This window comes from Perca fluviatilis, chromosome 10, assembly GCF_010015445.1.
Source record: "Perca fluviatilis chromosome 10, GENO_Pfluv_1.0, whole genome shotgun sequence".
Classification (NCBI taxonomy): domain Eukaryota; kingdom Metazoa; phylum Chordata; class Actinopteri; order Perciformes; family Percidae; genus Perca; species Perca fluviatilis.
In genome coordinates, this window is record NC_053121.1 from 21,946,064 (window position 1) to 21,964,498 (window position 18,435).

Consider the following 18,435-nt stretch of genomic DNA (forward strand, 5'->3'; position numbering starts at 1 on the left):
CAACCAAATTCAAAGTGAGTTTTGTCAAGCTGTCCCTTGAAATCAGACGTGGCTTGAAGGACATCCTTCATAATGCAGTGACATCTAACTTAATAATTATCACTTAACCAAAAATCACTCATGTGCTAATAGATGAAGATAGAAAAAAAATTGCTAGGCCAGTTTTAGAGAAGAAGTGCTTTTTCACTCTTTCATTACTTGTTTCACATATCAACTGATATCAACAAGCTTCAAATAGTGTGAAACAGACCTTGATTCAGTAGTGATGTGTAGGGTTGCAGGTGTACTTTGTCAAGATTCATGACAAAATGCTCTTTGAGGTCGACTCCGGCTAAGCTTTCTTTACCCACATCACTCACTGCCTGCTCACCCCCTTTTGCTCCAGACTACACTAGGGAAAAAGGGGAGCTGTTTGAAAAAGTGTCACACCAGCCTCCAAGAGCTACATTGATCTTTACTACTATGCAAATTCAGGATGTCATGGTGGCTGTGCTAAGAAGCTAAGGAAGGGAAGGAATATTTCAGCCAGAGTGTCCTTTACCAGTGTTGTAAATACATTCATTGACAATTTTATGAGATACACCTTGGTATTACTCTTCGACCCTCAGAACAGCAACGTCTTTTTTTTTGTTGAGGCATTGATTCCACAAGGTGCCAGAAATGTTCCATAGGGATATGATCTATACCGACTTGACAGCGTAGTTGTTGCAGTTTTTCAGTGGTGCAAATTCTGTGAACATCCTACTTCACCTCATCCCCAAAGTGTTTTATTAGGCTGTGATCTGGGGACTGTGCAGGCCATTGGAGTAAAGTAAAGTAATTTCCTGGAACCATCTTCAGACAATGACACATTATCTTGCGAGAAAATCCCCTCGAATAAAACAGTACACTGTCAATATGAAGGGTTGCACTCTGGTCAGCAACAATGTTGGCTGTATTTATAGAAGCAAATATATCATAAGTACACCAACTACTGGCAGACATAAGGCATTTTCTGCTTTCAGTCAAGCCTCTATTTGGTCCCTATAATATGAAGTAATCATTGCATTGCACATATGAACACCTTGCCCTTCCATACCACCAACACCTTTTACTTTTTGTGTTTATCTTACATACAGTATATGTACAACCATATTGCATTTACTGTTACAATACACAACAACTAAACAGGTACTGTACTTTTTTTCACCATCCCCATGTAATTCTGGCATATTGCTAGCCACTCCATTAGTCATGTTTGGCAGAAATGTGTGTTATATTGTTATGTCAATATAGTTTAAAGAAATGCAGAAGCAATAGTCAATTTGCTCCTGTTGCCATTGGCATTCAAGCTCCCTTGAAGTTGATGTGGGTAACATACTGTACAACATACATCAAACATTCATGTTTCCTGTTCAAAATCGAACACCTGGTAGATAGACACCCATTGGCATGGGTGGATGTATGTCAGAGAATATGCCAGCGACCTATTTTGCAGGGTGGACACATGTTGATGTTCCACAAAACCATAATTGTTTTTCAGATTCACTCCCTCCATTAGATTATCCCACCTACTGAACCTTGACTTGACTTGATTATTCTCTTGTTTGGTGATAGCACGTCAGCTGTAGCTGTCACAATGCATTACAAATTCAGCGTTAAAAAGACCTTTCCTGTTTAGCCATAGCTGGACAGGGCAGAGAAATCAAGTGAAACGACACATTTAAAAGTTTGTTAATGAGCTCTATCCATATTACCTTCTGGTAATGGGTTCAAACTGCCAAACAGGAAGGGGAGCTTCCAGTGTGTTTAGAGGGAACTCAGACCGTACCATTTTGAGAAGAGTACAGAGGGGGGTTTTCATGGTTTCAGGAAATGGTTTTCAGTCATAGATATATGTAAGTAGATGCCGTATTAGCCACTGCTGTTCATGGAGCGTTACGTTAATGCTGCCGCTACATGCCGCGCCTCCTAAGGCGTGCATGTCTATCAAGGCAGGAGGTCTAGCCACAATTAAAATCATAAATTTCCGATTCAAGCGGTTTGCTTTGCTAAAAAGGCCACACATGTATTTATGGTACATGATACTTGATTAAATTAAAAATGTTGGTTTTCATACCAAAATACCTTATCTTGTGTAGATAGTAACATTACGCAGCTTTTAGCCTTAATATAATTTAAACGGGTGAGTTACAAAAGATTTTAACCCCATTCGGTTGTTATGAGGGGTGACATTAGCTATAGAGACCAAAACTGTTTTTGGTACCAGGCTGTAAACATGTTTATTTCTGCTGTAGAGTTGGATTTTTTCAACATGGGGGTCTATGGGGATTGACTCGCCTCAAGTGGCAACTCAAGAAACTGCAGTTCAGCCCCAGAGCTGCTGCTTTAAAACACACATAACAAACATAATTTTCAGCATCTTACTGATATATTACCAATTACTTAAATAAAAAATACTTTAACTGACACAAGCTACCATTAGCTTAATTTAGTATCAGGACAGTCACATAACTTTATGTTAGCTTTAAAGAAGGATTAAGGTTACCTCTTGTGATATTAAATTCAACAAGTGTGTAACAGTAACATCTTGTAAAACACATTTTCATCTCGGAAATGTAATTCCATGTTGCTTAGTTTTGGCTATTCTTTTGCATGAACATCCAAAAGCAGCACAAAAGTCTGTCTTTATGGTTAGATGTCCGCCCAAAGATGGTGACAGGATAGAGGCTTCTCACAAGCCGTATCTATAGTTTTCAGTACCCTATTGTTTTCTCAACCTTATCAACACCAGCCTGAACTGCTTGTTTGGGTTATGTAAACATCATATTAAACATACCCTGGATGAAGATTACTCTGGCCTCCATGTGTAAAACATTCCCCACAACATTGCCTCAGCAACACCCTCTTGCAACAGAAACAAAGATTTGTAAGACAAGTTAAGGTTTCTTCTACTTTTCAGAGATTCAGTTTCAATGATTGTGCGCCTACTGAAGCTTCTACAATATATTATGTCTATTTCAAAGTCCAATTGTCTCCCTCAATGCAGCATTTAACGTAAAGGTGCCCTGCCACACATATTTCATTACTTTGTGGTAATGTCTGAAGTTCTACTATGGACTCTGTAACATTTTTTGTGGAAAAATTGCCTTGGTTACCGTGTTTCAAGCCATTCTAGCGTGGTATAGAAAGCCTGCAGTTAGACTCAGCTCGATTTGTGCCAGTTCTCATTAATAATGAACGAGCTAAGCTGCTTGACTCTGATTGGCTAACAGCTAGCCAATGAGAGCCTAGCTGTCAGCATCCTTTACCCAGCACAACTGGGCGAGCTCATAAATAGTAATGAGCTCAGGCAACACCACGTCACACTGACCAGCTTTTGTAATTGGCCTGATTTCTCCGCTTATTTCTTTTCAGTGGCTAGAGCTGACAGAGGAGGTAGCAGTTCATTTTCACATTCACGACATAACACAAACACATATGGACCTAACATATTTAAAAAAATACAAGTAAAAACGGTTTTGTGTGGCAGGGCACCTTTAAATGAATATAGACACTGTAGACTGTAGATGTTAGTGACACATGTGTTGAGCCTACAGGTTTACCTGGACAAGAAGTAAACCTCTTAACCTCATCTGCTGTCTGCCTGCATAGTGAGTCACAAAGGCTTGACTCACTGTCTGGAGGAGTGAGCTTCATTAATCGGGAGGTGCGTGTAATAAAATGGGCACTAAGTGTACTGTCAAAGAGGAAACATGGTGGGAAAGAGAATAGAAAGCCCCTTCATGTGTCAAAATTTCCAGTTTTATCAAGATTTGCTAGTAACGTGAATTGTTCATCCGTTTGATCTCTCTCCCATTGACACATCTGACAGTCTTCTTCATTGAGACTGGCAGAGGCATTGTCCATAGATTGTGATGTGCAATTACATACTGTATCACAGGCTCGTGTTTGAAGCAAAGAGACAGAATCATTGTTATTCACTGACAAACATGAGGCACAATGATGATACTGATTAATGATTATTCAGAACATTTATGGTAATGATCTCTTGGAAACTGGGAGTTGCTTCTGACTTTAATGTAAAAATACAATTGATAGACAAATGGTTAGCTGTAATAGCATTCTGCTAACTTCATCTATTTTTCCATTCTCCACTATCCCCACAAGCATAAGGATTTCACAAAGAAGCTTGTTAAACATTAACAATTCAAACAGAAAGCAGGAATGAAGTGTGAAGTGTGAAGTGTTGACGGTTCTCACTTCAAAAAGACTGCATTTGTTGCTATGTAATTTGATCACTACAAAGAGATACATTTTTATCGTATAGAGAACCAATTTATTATAGAGAAAACTGCATTATATGTGTGCATCTGGAATATATGTACAACCATATACTGTGGGTTGTAAGTCAAAAACTTCTATCATTGCTGTTATCTGTTTGTCTCAGAATAAAGAAAACCCTCTTTGAAATGTCCAATTAGATAAATACATCACTTATACTATGTTATTCCACTTTACAAACAGCGATCACAATGGCCATTTCTTACCATGACTAAATGAAGGGAATATTTCTCAGCCTACACAAGTTTGTTTATATATTTATATATTTGTTTTATAATTGAAATACTACCAAGCCTAGTCCGACTTATAAATATTGTTGCAATTTTAGCATCATCAACACATTCCTCTTTGTACTTATCCCACCTCATCAATACATTTTGAGAGTTGTGCATGATGTTGTTAAGTGAAAGCGTGTGTGATTGGGAGGTTTTTAATATAGTAAATTTGGTATTATTTGCTCTTTACTTTGGACAAAACAAGTAGAGATTGTGCAGAACACCCAGGCAATGTAATGTTTACTTCTACAAGTAAAATGGTATTAAAAGTTTAAGAACACACAGTAAAACAGGAAAATAGACATGATTGTTAAAAGTAGGCAACTGCATGCACATGAAAAACACAAGTTGCTGCTTAATTTCAGTAACATTCAATGCACAAAAGAACTAGCCTACTTTGACTTTGCTGCAACTGATAACATATTTATAGTCAACATACTCAATATTTAGGGAAGAGACATTACTTCTTCCATCGTATCGGGTGAGACAAATGCCAAGTACATGAATATTTTCTCAGGTAATCCATATGAATGTGAAAACCAAGCAAGACGATTACTTATAGTCTTTGGTAGCAGCAGATCCTTGTCTACATAAGCTCTCTATATCTAAATATTGTTGGCAGCTGTTGGAAGTTACACATTTCTAAACACACAGTAAAAAGGCAGTTAGATTAAATACTGGGTCAGGGCACTGTTTTTCCCTCTATGTTCCTTAATGATGAACAGCATATATTTGATTGAATATTTTTCTTTAACCGACAACTTCTTTCTAATGTGTACTGTACTGTAAACTCTTGAGAGGGAACACAGACAACCCTTCTTGCAAAGCCAGTGGCAAATACTTAGTAAAACATTGATAAAGCACAGAGACAAAGCTCAGGGACACATCCCCATTTGCTCCATGCATATCTTCCTCAAATATGTTGATGTCAGTTTTTTTTCTGGCAGTGCAGTCAGTTAAAATGTGCCATTAATGTAATTCAAAAGCCACTACAGAGATGTCTCTCTTCCCCAGCCTGCCTTACCCAATTGGGGTCCATCACCAAAACAAACTTCTCCTCACTGCCAGGGTAATTTTTCCTTCTCTTCCTCCGCTGAGCACCAGTCATATTAATATCTTTGTAGAAGGCAAATCTGTGCTCCAGGAAGCCAGTCTCATGTGTTTTTTTTCCTAAACCTCTTGCTGTTTCTCTGGCCACAGCCAAGTGCATTAACATATGTTCTCACAGTGCACAGTGCTACTCTGCATTGGTAAATGCCTTATTACAGCAAGACCCGGTCTGTGCTCTTCCACTGAATATCCATAAGTAGTAAAACACAGCCATATCTGCCCACTCAGAACAGTAGGGATGTGTCTCACATGACAGGGGGGCTCCTTAACATTTAGTCAGAGGCCCTCTTTGAACAATTGATATTCCTCCCACTCACAGTAATAGCGGGTGGTAATAATGACAAATAAAGGCAATATTGCTACTGCATGGTACACACTAAGCGTAATAAGGTCATCTGCTGGTTATGTTTTTTTTGCCTCTAATATATATGCCTTTTTAGCATGCAGAGTCAAATTCTCTCAGCATGACTTACATCTCCAAAGACTACGCCAATGTGAAATATGCAAAGGCAGAGTGTGAGAAAAATATCCTGAGCAATGCAGCATGATCTTGCCTAGAGAGCTAACACCCTTGTAATCATTTCCAAACTGCAATTTCCTCTTATTATTCCATTTGTTTTTCTTTTCTGTCTGAAGTGTTACAAGGCATTTTCAGTGATCGTGGAATCTGTGTCACAGTATTAAAGCATAAGAACTGTGTCCTTTACAATAGGTGCAAAATTGGGAGATGACACTCGCAAAACAGTCTTTCGGCAACAATGCACAAACTGCAGCGCACTCAATAAAGCAAACAAAAAAATAATGAGGCACATTGAGTGTAGAGGGATATTTTGACACAACGTGTGTTTGCATTAATTTAACAGACATGTTAGCATGTAGTAGCTATATTAAAAACCTAAATAACCTCTTCACTTCGTAAAACATCGAGGTGAAGACATCCAGGGAAAGTCTTGACATATTAACATAAATTAAAAATGCAGCTTGATAGCATCTACAGTGAAAGTGTTGCTTGTGTGACGACTATAAATTGTGAAATTGGAGAACCAACGACACATTCGGGCTATCTGTGAATGCAGCTTGCTGATGATTATGTTGATTGCTACAAAAATATGGCTTTGGGTAGAATGTGTTTGCAGATATCAACCGGCCATTGGGGTTGTTTCAGTTTGTATGCTTGTGGTCATTGGATCCTTGGGAGTTTTTTTTAAAGATTTATTTTTCATTTCTAATTTGGGCGATCTTTGTTCTGTCTGCCAAAGACACAGTTGTACTGTGTTGATCTGAAGACAGACTCTAAAAGAATGAGTTTCAAACACTACAGAGAACTTGTCTTATTCTTGCACAAAGAACTGAGTGCTGGCATCTATGTCATCCCACAGCACTGCACTGATTTATAATGGTAGGGAGGGGAAAATAAGAGGCCAGGATACATCACTGAAACATGAAGGTATTGAATAATACTAAAATCATTAAAATAAGCTATTTTTTTTTTTAAACCCCACCCGTCAATCTCAAACGTATGATTAATGCTTCATCTATAAATTAAATGTTTAGGAATTTGAAGGTTTTTATTTATATATTTATTTATGCTTTTGGTTATTTATTTTATTCCTGTTTTGACAGGCCAGATCACCTGAAGACACAAGTTTGGTTTGCTTTAACTTCTGACATCTCTTTTTTAGACAATCTAGTTCGAGCTGCACCACTGTGCAAACTAATGAAGCCTCAAAGGCTTTGTTTAAGTCATTAAACATGGAAATCTAACTACACAGGCTTCTTCTAATGGCAAACAATTACATGACAACGACCTGGCCAAGAAAATCAATGCCTGTGAAAACTAATGTAGTTGCATTGTTTATGTTTCAGCCAGAGGCATTTCATGTCTGTCCAAGTATTAGAAATGCTTGACTGGTCACCCACAAACAAGTATGTAAAACATTATATATAATATATATATATATATATATATATATATAAACAATCTCTGTAACCCTGGCATACTGATATAATCTCATCCAACCTAACCAAATAGTTTTGTTGAATAAACCTAACCCAACTGGCTTAACAGTTTTTTCTAATGTACTTCAGCTTGTACTAGGGCTTTGACTCCGAACTTCGTTATTTGAATATCATTCGAATATAAAGAAAAATAATGATATTCGAACGAATATTAGCCAGCCCTTAATATTCGAACCTGTTATGGGCATTATTTTTTGTAAATGCGTTTGCTTGTAAACGTTGTTTTCAGTTCAGATTCCGAGGCTTTTTCACGCATTTCAAAATGTAACTACACGTCGCGGCGACGCACGTCTCTCGGCCGTGGCTCGGTAGCGTTGCATTCCCCCCTAATTCTCAAAGAAGGCAGGCTGGCCCAGGGCCAGGCCAGCTCAGCGGCGTCTTTCTCCCGTCGCGTTCCGCTGTCTCTCCTATCTACACCGGCGCCGCACCCTGTCCCTTCTCCCCTTTCTACCTGCCTGCTCAGTGCTGCTGCACATGAGGAGCGAGCACAGAGGGGAGGGGGGGGCTGCTCCTCAGTCACACAACAGAAAAGAAAGGTGACTGTTTCGGCGGCCACAGGAGAGAAATACGTTGCGTGCTCGCTGGACAATACTGGCGACTCTTTTTTTATTTTACAGAAAGTCGCTGTCTTTTCTACAGAAAGTCGCCACATTTGTCGCTAGTCGCTTTTGTGAAAAAAAGTCGCTAAGTTGGCAACACCGCCCACACACACCGGCTCGACGCACACACCAGCACACGAGTATAAACATCAGACCACTTACGTAGGCTACGGTGAAAGCTCCGAACTTCCTGTCGAAAGCACACTGTTTGTGTTTAGTCCAGGGTCTGACTTAATTTCTTTTTTTAAACTGAAGGCATTTAATGGTCAAAATATTATTAATAAATATTCGAATATATTCGAATATTAATATACAAACGAACTTCGAATATGATTTTTGGGCAAAAGTCAAAGCCCTAGCTTGTACATGAGAAGCAATCGTATTACTGTTCACAACGCTGCAACACTCAGATCTTCTTCTGACTGTCTTCAGTTCAAATATAGGTTCCATCTGTTGGTGGTTCAAACTGTTCTGTCCAGTTCAATACAAAACTAAAGCTTCATAAGCACTGTTGGTGAGGTCAGTAGCTCACCATCCACCATCTTGCAACAGCTGCAACAGTTACATTGCGATTTATTTTGTTCTGTAGCTTTTGCTGCGTTTCCAAAAGCTTGAAAGTAATCATAGCTGATGCCATCATTCTCATGATGGAAATCACTTTCCACCTTCATTCAGTGGATCAAGACAGTGTAAAGCTGCAGAAGACCTTATCTCTTTTTTCCAAAACTAGTTTTGTACTATGCAAATTATATGAAGTTACACAACATATCTTTTTTTTTTAAATCACCATAGTTTAGCTAACTTTAATTTTGTCAAGACAAGAAGGCCACATAAATATGCAAACAACCCCAAGACACAAAAACATGCACCTGGTGAGCCAGAGCAGCAACAGCTAAGCAAGAGATTATGTAGAACAGGCCCTGCCACACTGACCTAAAAAATTTAACTGTAGGTGTATTCACTGAAAGGTGGGTAGCTGACACAGCATCAGTCCATGAGAGAAATGAGACCAACTGTATGTCACATGGATCAACAAAACAACAACCCATAATGAATTGCATTACCTGTACAGGGCGTATATTCCATGAAAGTATTTGCGTATTTAGTTACGTCAGTCAGTTCTACTGTAGTGCATGCATGTTACATATCATTCTCTCATTCACTCACGTGAAATTGCTTGGAGTTTTTGTGGTTAAAGCGTAGAGTTGGTATGGTAAATACTCTAATCACAAGAACAGAGTTTACATCTAATATTCCTCCCACTATTCAACACTACATCAACAGGGGCGAATTGCCTTTCTCCCAAGCCTGTTTAATGAATGAACCAATCACACGTTAATGGCACAATCAACGGAGGAGTGCTCCTTGTTTGGAAACTTTCCCCATTCGAGACGCAGTTTGTGACTATAGAATTGCCTGTTGACATTGTGAAAAAGAATTGAACCCAAAATCTTTGACTTGAAGCAGAATAGATGTTACATGTGTTGGAATAAATACCATTAACTATTCTTTACTTGTATCACAGGATATTAGTATTTCACATGAACAGCATCAATAAAACAAGTAGAGAGCCTGATTTTTACACTGAAATATCTTCTCAATATAGGCATATCAGGGGTTGTTTTTGGTGAATTTTTAAAAATTGTTTTGCATGTTTTTCTTCTCATGGTACAAGTTAACATTATGATTTACATTTTCTTCATTTACATTACATTTGCCATCAATATTTGCACAATTCTTAATGTATTATCTCCCCCTTTGCCCAATTATTATAATGAATGTATGATAATTCAGATCACTGCAGTGGCATTTTATCAATTATAGATTATATAATTTATTTCACACACCATAACTATACGGTTGTTTATCTATTCGTCAGGTTTTACTGTCAGTACTTGGTGCTCTTGATCTTAAGTTTCCACTTTTTCTTTTATTCTTTTATTTCACTGTACCCCCTTTTTATATAATAACTGCACTGTACGTCTTGAGTTCAGATGTATCAGGATGTTTTCTGTCCAATGTTGACATGAGAAAACACCTGCAGCATGTGCACTCACATGATGAAAATCTGAATTTCTGTCCTCCGCTTCAGTGGATTGAATCATGTACTAAGGTATATTTTGTCGCAGCAGGTCAAATGTGATAATGCTGCACTTTAGAAATGAACCTTGGTGCACTTCCTGCAGCTTCTGTGCAGTCGATATGAACACCTCAAGTAGATCTGTAAAAGTCACATTTCTCCTGCCTTAAAAATAGTCCAAATCATTATGGTAGCCTGGGACTCAGTATTATCCGACTAAGATGCTCATACATTAGCAATGTGGGGGACCAGGCAGCCGGACAACAGTCCTGGAGCACTAAAGGACTTCCCATTAATGGGTTGCGGAGCATCGGGAGAGCCCACCCTGAGCAGAGATTTCCATGTGGATGTGGCCTTTGGCACAGGGGTACCTGCCCCCAGCCATCTGCACTGATTTGACAAATGATTCTATATCAAAGGGCTCTGCACTGATTTGGGTGGTAATTGATTGGAAGAGAGGCCCTCAAATCCCTGATTGGTTTAGATGGATGTAGGGGGGAGATATGCTGTGGCAAGGGAGAGGAAAAGACAGCCAGCAAAAGAGAGGGAGAGAGAGAGAGAGAGAGAGAGAGCGAGAGAGAGAGAGAGAGAGAGAGAGAGAGAATGAGAAAACGAGAGAAAGAAAGAGAGATAGTATAGTGCAGGAGATCTGGGAAATATACAGAACTCTGCCTCATTTGCACTTTGAGAGAATTCAGAATGAAATTTTATGCAACACGCAATATGCATGGTGTAGTTTTTGTTACAGAACCACCCATGTCATCCCGGTGTTTCTGTTTCTCTTTCTAATGCAACTGTCGGTATATCCAATTTGTTAGGGTGTCCATGAAAATTGGATTCCACCATTCAAAAGGAGGAATTTGGTTAGAAATGGAATATTACTGATTTGTTCCACATGGAGGTGTGGTCTGATGCAGATATATGAGCATGGAAAGCCGACGGGGAGGCACGGATTATTTATTCCTTTATCAATTTCCCCTGAATTTTTTATGCTATTAACCCTTGTTGTGGAAATCGTGTGACAAGAGAGATAATATCAAACATGGAGGCTAGCGATTGTTAGTGATTCCCCTGAGGATTACCTCAACCTCATAAACCATTATAAGTGCACTGCATGAGAGCACACACAGACATGAATGAATGATATGCTGAATACTTATTATATATATATATATATATATATATATATATATATATATATGCCATGTTATCTGCTTTATGTTAGGGACACATTTGAAGGTTTGAATATGTCACTGAAAAGAACTTTTGAAGCCATAAAACATATTCTTTAATGACATCAAATACAATTTGAAATACAATCTTTCTGTCAAATTACCACTATAAATGTGAATCCATTCCGTATTTATTTATAAAGTAATTCATGTGTGGCCATTAAAACGTTCAAATAGTAAAGCTTGCACAATGTTAGCCATTTTGTGAGTAGCGCTTCAAGTTATCCAACCAGTTATGTATACAGTATGGCATGTTGGATGTTTTGCAGATAAGCCAAGAGACTGCAGAGCCCTGAAAATGCAACTGTGATGCCATGTACACATAGGCCTACCACCTATATTACACGGCAGGCTGGCTGCACTGCATACCTTTTGCCATTTGACACAGACATGTGGTGCTTGCCAGTGACAGATGGTGCACAGTACTGGTCCCAGAGGTCACAAATGACCTTTTGGATTGTCTTTTTCAGTCACAAAGAATTATTTGTTTGACGATGGCCACCAATGCAACCGCGGGCACCCTGATGGAGCTGCTTGTCTTCTGAGATCACATTTACCTCATATGAATTGTGTGTGTGGTGTGTGTGTGTGTGAGACGAGTTGAGTGAGTGAATGTGTGTGTCTGCGAACTTGAATGTGCCAGGACGTGCATGTGGACGTACGTGTTTAGGACGATGCCTCACTAACCACCCAAAGTCAGCTTGATGCCTTTAACTAAGCTTAATTGCTGCATGACTAGCCTCTTGTTTGGGTGCCAGAGGGATTTTCTTTTATTATACAGAATGAATCATCATTAAGATGTGCTTATTCAGTGGCCTTTCCTTGGCTTAAAAACGCTATTGCACACAGGATATCTTTATTTTTTTTAAAGATAATTTTTTGGGGCTTTTCCACCTTTATTTGACAGGACAGCTAGATGAGAAAGGGGAAAGAGAGAGGGGGAAGACATGCAGGAAATCGTCACAGGTCAGATTCAAACCCTGGACCTCTGCGTCAAGGAATAAACCTCCAAGTATATGTGCGTCTGTTCTACCCACTGAGCCAACCCATCGACACAGCACACAGGATATCTTAAAGGAACAGGCCGACTTACTGGGACTTTAGCTTATTCACCGTAACCCCCAGAGTTAGATAAGTCCATACATACCCTTCTCATCTCCGTGCGTGTATCTCCGACGGCCCCACCGGTAGCTTAGCCTAGCATGGATCCTGAAGGTAATCGGTTCCAACTAGCCTACTGCTCCGAATAAGTGACAACATAACCTGTTCCTATTTATATGTTGTGATTTGTAGAGTCACAGCGTGTACAAATAACAAGGTCACATGAGACACAGCCATCTTCTAACCGTATATAAACTGGGAACTATATTCTCAGAAAGGCGAAGCATTGGTACCCTCTGCTCGGGGCTTCTTAGGTGCTGCAGGCATATTACTCCGCCCAAGTAGCAGAAGTAGCACTGCTTGATATACCTTCCCAGTTTATATACGGGCCGAACTGTGTGTGTACGACTACTGTTTTATTGCCTTATTCGCTCACAACTTGTAAATAACATGTTAACGTTATTTTGTCACTTATTGAGACAGTATAGCCGGGACGATACCTTAGGATTGCAGGCTAAGCTGGCATGTTTGGAGGAAGGTACGTTTGTATAGGAATGTGCTATTAGGTTATCATGGCAATCTGCTTGTTAATATTTGCACCCTAGTCGGATCTGACAGGATAAAGTGTGCTTCAAGAAGCAGTGTGTCTGTCTCGCATGTCCATCACTCAATTTCTACATTGTTAGGTGACATTTCACAGGAGAGGTTCTCCTTTTGTGCGGAAAGTAAAACTGTGAAATGGCATCCTGGAGTTGCACGGCTTTAGTTTACCTTAGCAATTTTAGAGCTGGCAGGAACAGGGTGCAGTGCAGGCCCCATACTGTCAGAGGTGCTTGATCCCCACCCCCACCCCTCGCCCTCTCCATCTGTCACCTAACCAGAATGCACTGTTCACATGGACACACAACATTTATTTATGCACGCATGCACACACACACACACACACACACACACACACACACACACACACACACACACACACACACACACACACATTCTTACACACATACAGACACAAACACAATAATATCGGCCAGTACAGTGCCCTCCAATATCAAATAACTCATAACTACATGTGTACTATAGAACATTTTGTCGAACACAGAAATAAACTTAGTAGCTTAGTACTGATATTTCAGAAGTTTCTGTTTACCATCTGTGCTACAAATGTGATTCTACAGTTTATGTACGAGGACATGTATTCATGTGCACATCCCTCTTCACGATTCCTTCCTATCCTGTTGTGCCATAATGGGAAAATGTTATTCATGCTGTAGATTCAGAAGAAAGCCTTATGAAAAACTGACACAATTTTCTGCCGCCTGAAGCCTTGTGTCAGAAATATGATCTTACCCTCACCTCTTACCCTGACTGCGCTACTGTAATGATGCTCTGAGGTGAGCCCACTCATCAATTATTCACAGAATGCAAGATTTTCACTCTTTATCTTATCACCAGATAGAGGAGACCATTTAAGAAAAATCAAGGAGGAAAAAAAGGAGAGAGAGAGAAAAAAAGAAGCAGCAAGCTGCTTGGCGGATGAATAAGAGAGTTTGCGGTGGACAGACAATGCTCTCTATGTGAGTTATAATTGTAGTTTAACAATGTGTGGACCTCTGGGATTTTCAGTATGCAATATATGGCCTTTAGACTAGGATCGCTATGGAAACCAAAGGGCCTGAACGACCTGCAGTGCCCACCCACTCGGACAGCCGTTAATCATCTTCGCTCAGATTCTGGCACTGCAGAATTTGGCCAATGTGTCAAGAAGCAATTATATATACTTAGTGCTCGGGCACCCCATCTCCTCCCTCCCCTGTCTTTCCTCGCTCTCACAGTATTAATATAATCACAGAGCAGTCAGTTTAAAAGCCCTCTGTTCATTTCAGTATCTATCTGGGGGATGCACACAATGCAGATGAAGAGAAGTGTAAAAAGACAGAGGATATTCTATTCTGAGAGCCATTATAATCAGAATATTCTTTTCATATAAATCATATCCAGCCATTTACTCGTTTTACCAGCCTCCTGAGCTGACTGACATACTAAATTAGCCCAGCTGGCCCATTGCATTCGCTGCACATATTGGGTTGGTGCGGATCATGGAGACTAATGTGAGCTGAGTAGAGGGAGATTATATTCCGCTGCTAACAGCTAAAACGTGAATAACACGATCCACAAACCCACGGTGTTCCCCCGTTACATCAGCCCTGATCAGCTGTGTGAAAATGGAAAGAGAGCAAGGGAGAATGAGATGGAAATGTGGCAGACAGAAATAACAGGACATAGACAGACACTGTGTAGAGCTATAGAAAGAGAGGTGTACTCGTATTAAAACTTCTGTAACATACCATCCTATACCAAACTATGTAATTTCTCATTGAGAGCAACGTAAATATAAAAAGTACAGGTCCTAAGTGAAGGACATGCTGTGTTGGTTTGCATTGACAGACTTCCAAACAAAAGTTGATTGCCTTCCCTGTGATTTCCCAATGACAGACACGGGGGGAGGTGTATCATATTTTATTATTATTCACCGAACTACCACCGTCTGTAGCTTTCAATGCCACCAAAGTCCTTTTAGACAGCCAGCTGTGCATTAGCGATGTAGAAGATTGTTAAGCTTTGAATAGTTGATGACAGGCTGTCAGACAGCATCCCTCCATTGCTCTCCTTCTACCAAGGTCCACTCTTGAAACAAGCCACTCTCCTCCATACCGGCCATTCATCCAGAAAAGGACACAGGCATTTTTGGCACATTCGGTGCTAAGTGAACTGAAATTGTGTGAATTTCACTACATAGCACATTATCACATTTGCAAGAGGCATGCATCAGGAGCAGGAACTGAAGGGGAAAGTTACTTCAGTGTGTGGGGACAACTTGAGACCATCAGAGCAAAGTGAAGACTTTGACTGTGCATGTACTGGACTAATTAGCATTGAATAAATCTGCCCTTCTCACCCCATGTTGAATAAATGTTGAATCATGCAGAGAAAGAAGTAGCAGAAACAGAAAAGAGAGGCTTTTTTTTTTTTTTTAAACATTGTCTTTTTACTGATCAAACAGATTAATTTGCAATTATTTTTATTCAGACTATTGTGAGACATTATGGTGAATAGAATATCAAATTTGAAAACACGAGAAGGGTCTTGACATTATATAAAGCTAATTTACAAGATGTAAATAGGCACAAAAACAAAACCTAATAAGAATATTAAATGCTTAACATGTCTGCAATTATTTCAAATAATGTTGTTTGTCCCCTGCCTGAAAGCAAGCTGGAGCTTACCTTATGAGGACAAATGGGGGGCGGTGAGTTAAATGAGATCTCCGGTGTCTGGCTCAGGTTCTACAAGAAAAACACATTATCAGGGACATGTTTTTAGTGGAGGGTATCTCCTAGCAAATTTTCAGAGACAGAAGTTGCAGCTTAATTTCTAGTCCTTTCCATTAGCATGTTTTCAATATATTTTAGAGGGGTTTGGCGACTCTCAATCAACAAGCATGCAGGTCTTTGCCGCCCACTAATCCATGACCACAGCTTTTGTTGACAGTCGTATTTTAAATCTTTATCTTGACAATATCGTCTTATTGCCGTGTGAGTGGGTATAGTGAGTATAGTGATGTATTTTGTTTTGTTTTCCAGTTCCCCCTTCCTTCTATCCCTCCACAAGGATTATAAATCCTTCTTTGTCAGAAGATTTCACTGAACATATGTTCAGACTTTTGCATACACGCCTGAATGCGTTTTTTTAGGTTAAATGATTATCACATTGTTAATACACCAATACATCACTCAGATACAAGAAAACACCATTAAAAAGCAGACACAAGGTAAGTCAACAAGCCAACAACAGATGGTCCCGCTGCTTGTGATTATGCAAAGATCCAAAGTATTTGCATACTCACAATGCCATCATAAAAAAGAAACAAGAAGCCATCTTGAGGCTGACCTCAGTGAGAAATAAAAAGAGAAATGGGTGAGGCAAACCCAGCAGGGAAGTGGTTGAGCTCTGCAAACTTCTTTGGGGATCTATCAAGGGCCTGCCTCCTGGGAAGGCCCTGTTGATTTCCAAGCAGGTGCTTTCAGTTATGCCCTCATATCCAATTATGTGCCTGTGGTATGTCTGATGCTCCCTGACACTATTAATGGCTGCCTTATGGTATCACCAGGACAGATGAGACACTCAACTCTCCAGACTCTTAACATCTATATTTCATTGCAACATAGAAGGAGAACACCTAACTGGCCAAGGCAACTGAGAGAGAAAAATCAGCCAGGCTTTCACTGCAGCATAAACACTGCATCATGAAATATAAATGAATAAATGGGCCTTGCTGGGATGATCGAATTAGTAGACACAATTTTCCCTACAGATTGAGAAGTCTATATAACTATGATATCTTAATTGATGTGACAAATAAACATGAGTTATTTTCTTTGGCGATAAGAGCAATAAATGGAATATGCTTTTGAGTGTGTTGCATGCATGTAGATGATTTTTCCAGTGAGGGAAACAGAATGACCTTGATTCCAGGCAATGATTTACATATTCTGTATTGCTGATTAGATACTGTAGATGACAAACTGAGGACAGTCCAATTAATAATGACATGAACCACAGGTTTTACAATTTGCAGATGATTCTGCCCTATACCACTACTGACGGTTAAACAACTGTAACAATACTGAAGTTAGAAAGCTTGGATAAAACTCACATCAAACATTTCCAATTCAACTCCCAGTCACTCTAGAATAGTTTGAAGTGTTACTAAAAAAGTAAAAGGTCAAAATCTTCTGTGTAATCACTATACAAAATAAGAACCGCAATATGCTAAATGAACTAAGCAGAACATTTTGAGATTTATTCAAAGTCTGTTTAAAATTGCAAGCAAACAACAGCATTTATATCCCATCTTCATCAACCACTTTAATTTGAAAGCACAAATGATGTGGATGAAGCGACATTTACAAATACAAAAATAATGTGCTTAAAACTTTGCTTGGATTCAGTGCTTTATTTCATAAAAAATAAAGGAGCCTGTTAATGCTTGATACCAACCATAGATAATCTAAATCCCTTTCCCTTTCTTGGACACACATACAAACACAAAGCAAGATATCCCCAGGCTATAATCACTGTTTTTTTCCCCCATTACAATCCCCTTTTATTTTTTGAGCAGAGCAAAACAACACTTTTCATTTATGCCATGTTCCTTTGTCACACGGCTCCAGTGTAAGGCACACATGTAAAAGGTAAGTATTAATCATTAATTTTTTATCTGTGCGGAAAGCATGCAGCTATGTGAGCAATAACTCATATTCTTTGTATTGTTTTACAGGAAACACAAATGTGATGATGATCAGGAGATATATCAGGAGATAATTCATGAATGCAAAAGGAATGGAAGGGGGAAAAAAAAACTACTGTAATTTTTCAACTCACCTTTGCTCTGGAACATTTTGCATCTGATAGGGAAACAGTATTGACAAGCCTTGCAACAGAGGGCCTTGGATTACACCATATATTGATGTTCTTGTCTTTTCAGAGCGCTTGGGGTGGTTATTGTAATTTGATGAGGCCCAGAGAGCACACTGCTATGATATACAACAACATTTATTTTCTGAGGAAACGGAAAGATAACTGAAACATGATGTTTCTTTGTCTGATTTCTTGGAGACATGCTAATTTAG

At 39.3% G+C, this 18,435-nt stretch overlaps 1 protein-coding gene across 2 annotated transcripts in view; it reads right to left on the bottom strand.

Annotated features, from left to right (window-relative positions):
* pcdh11 (protocadherin 11) overlaps positions 1-18,435 on the bottom strand; it is a 130,982-nt gene that overhangs the window by 61,292 nt on the left and 51,255 nt on the right. The window contains exon 4 of one of the 2 annotated variants that reach the window (XM_039813571.1): positions 16,030-16,089. The exons of the other annotated variant lie outside the window; for it this stretch is intronic. Within the exon in view, the coding sequence (XP_039669505.1) occupies positions 16,030-16,089 (60 nt within the window). The remainder of the gene's footprint in view (positions 1-16,029; positions 16,090-18,435) is intronic. 2 annotated transcript variants of the gene reach the window in all.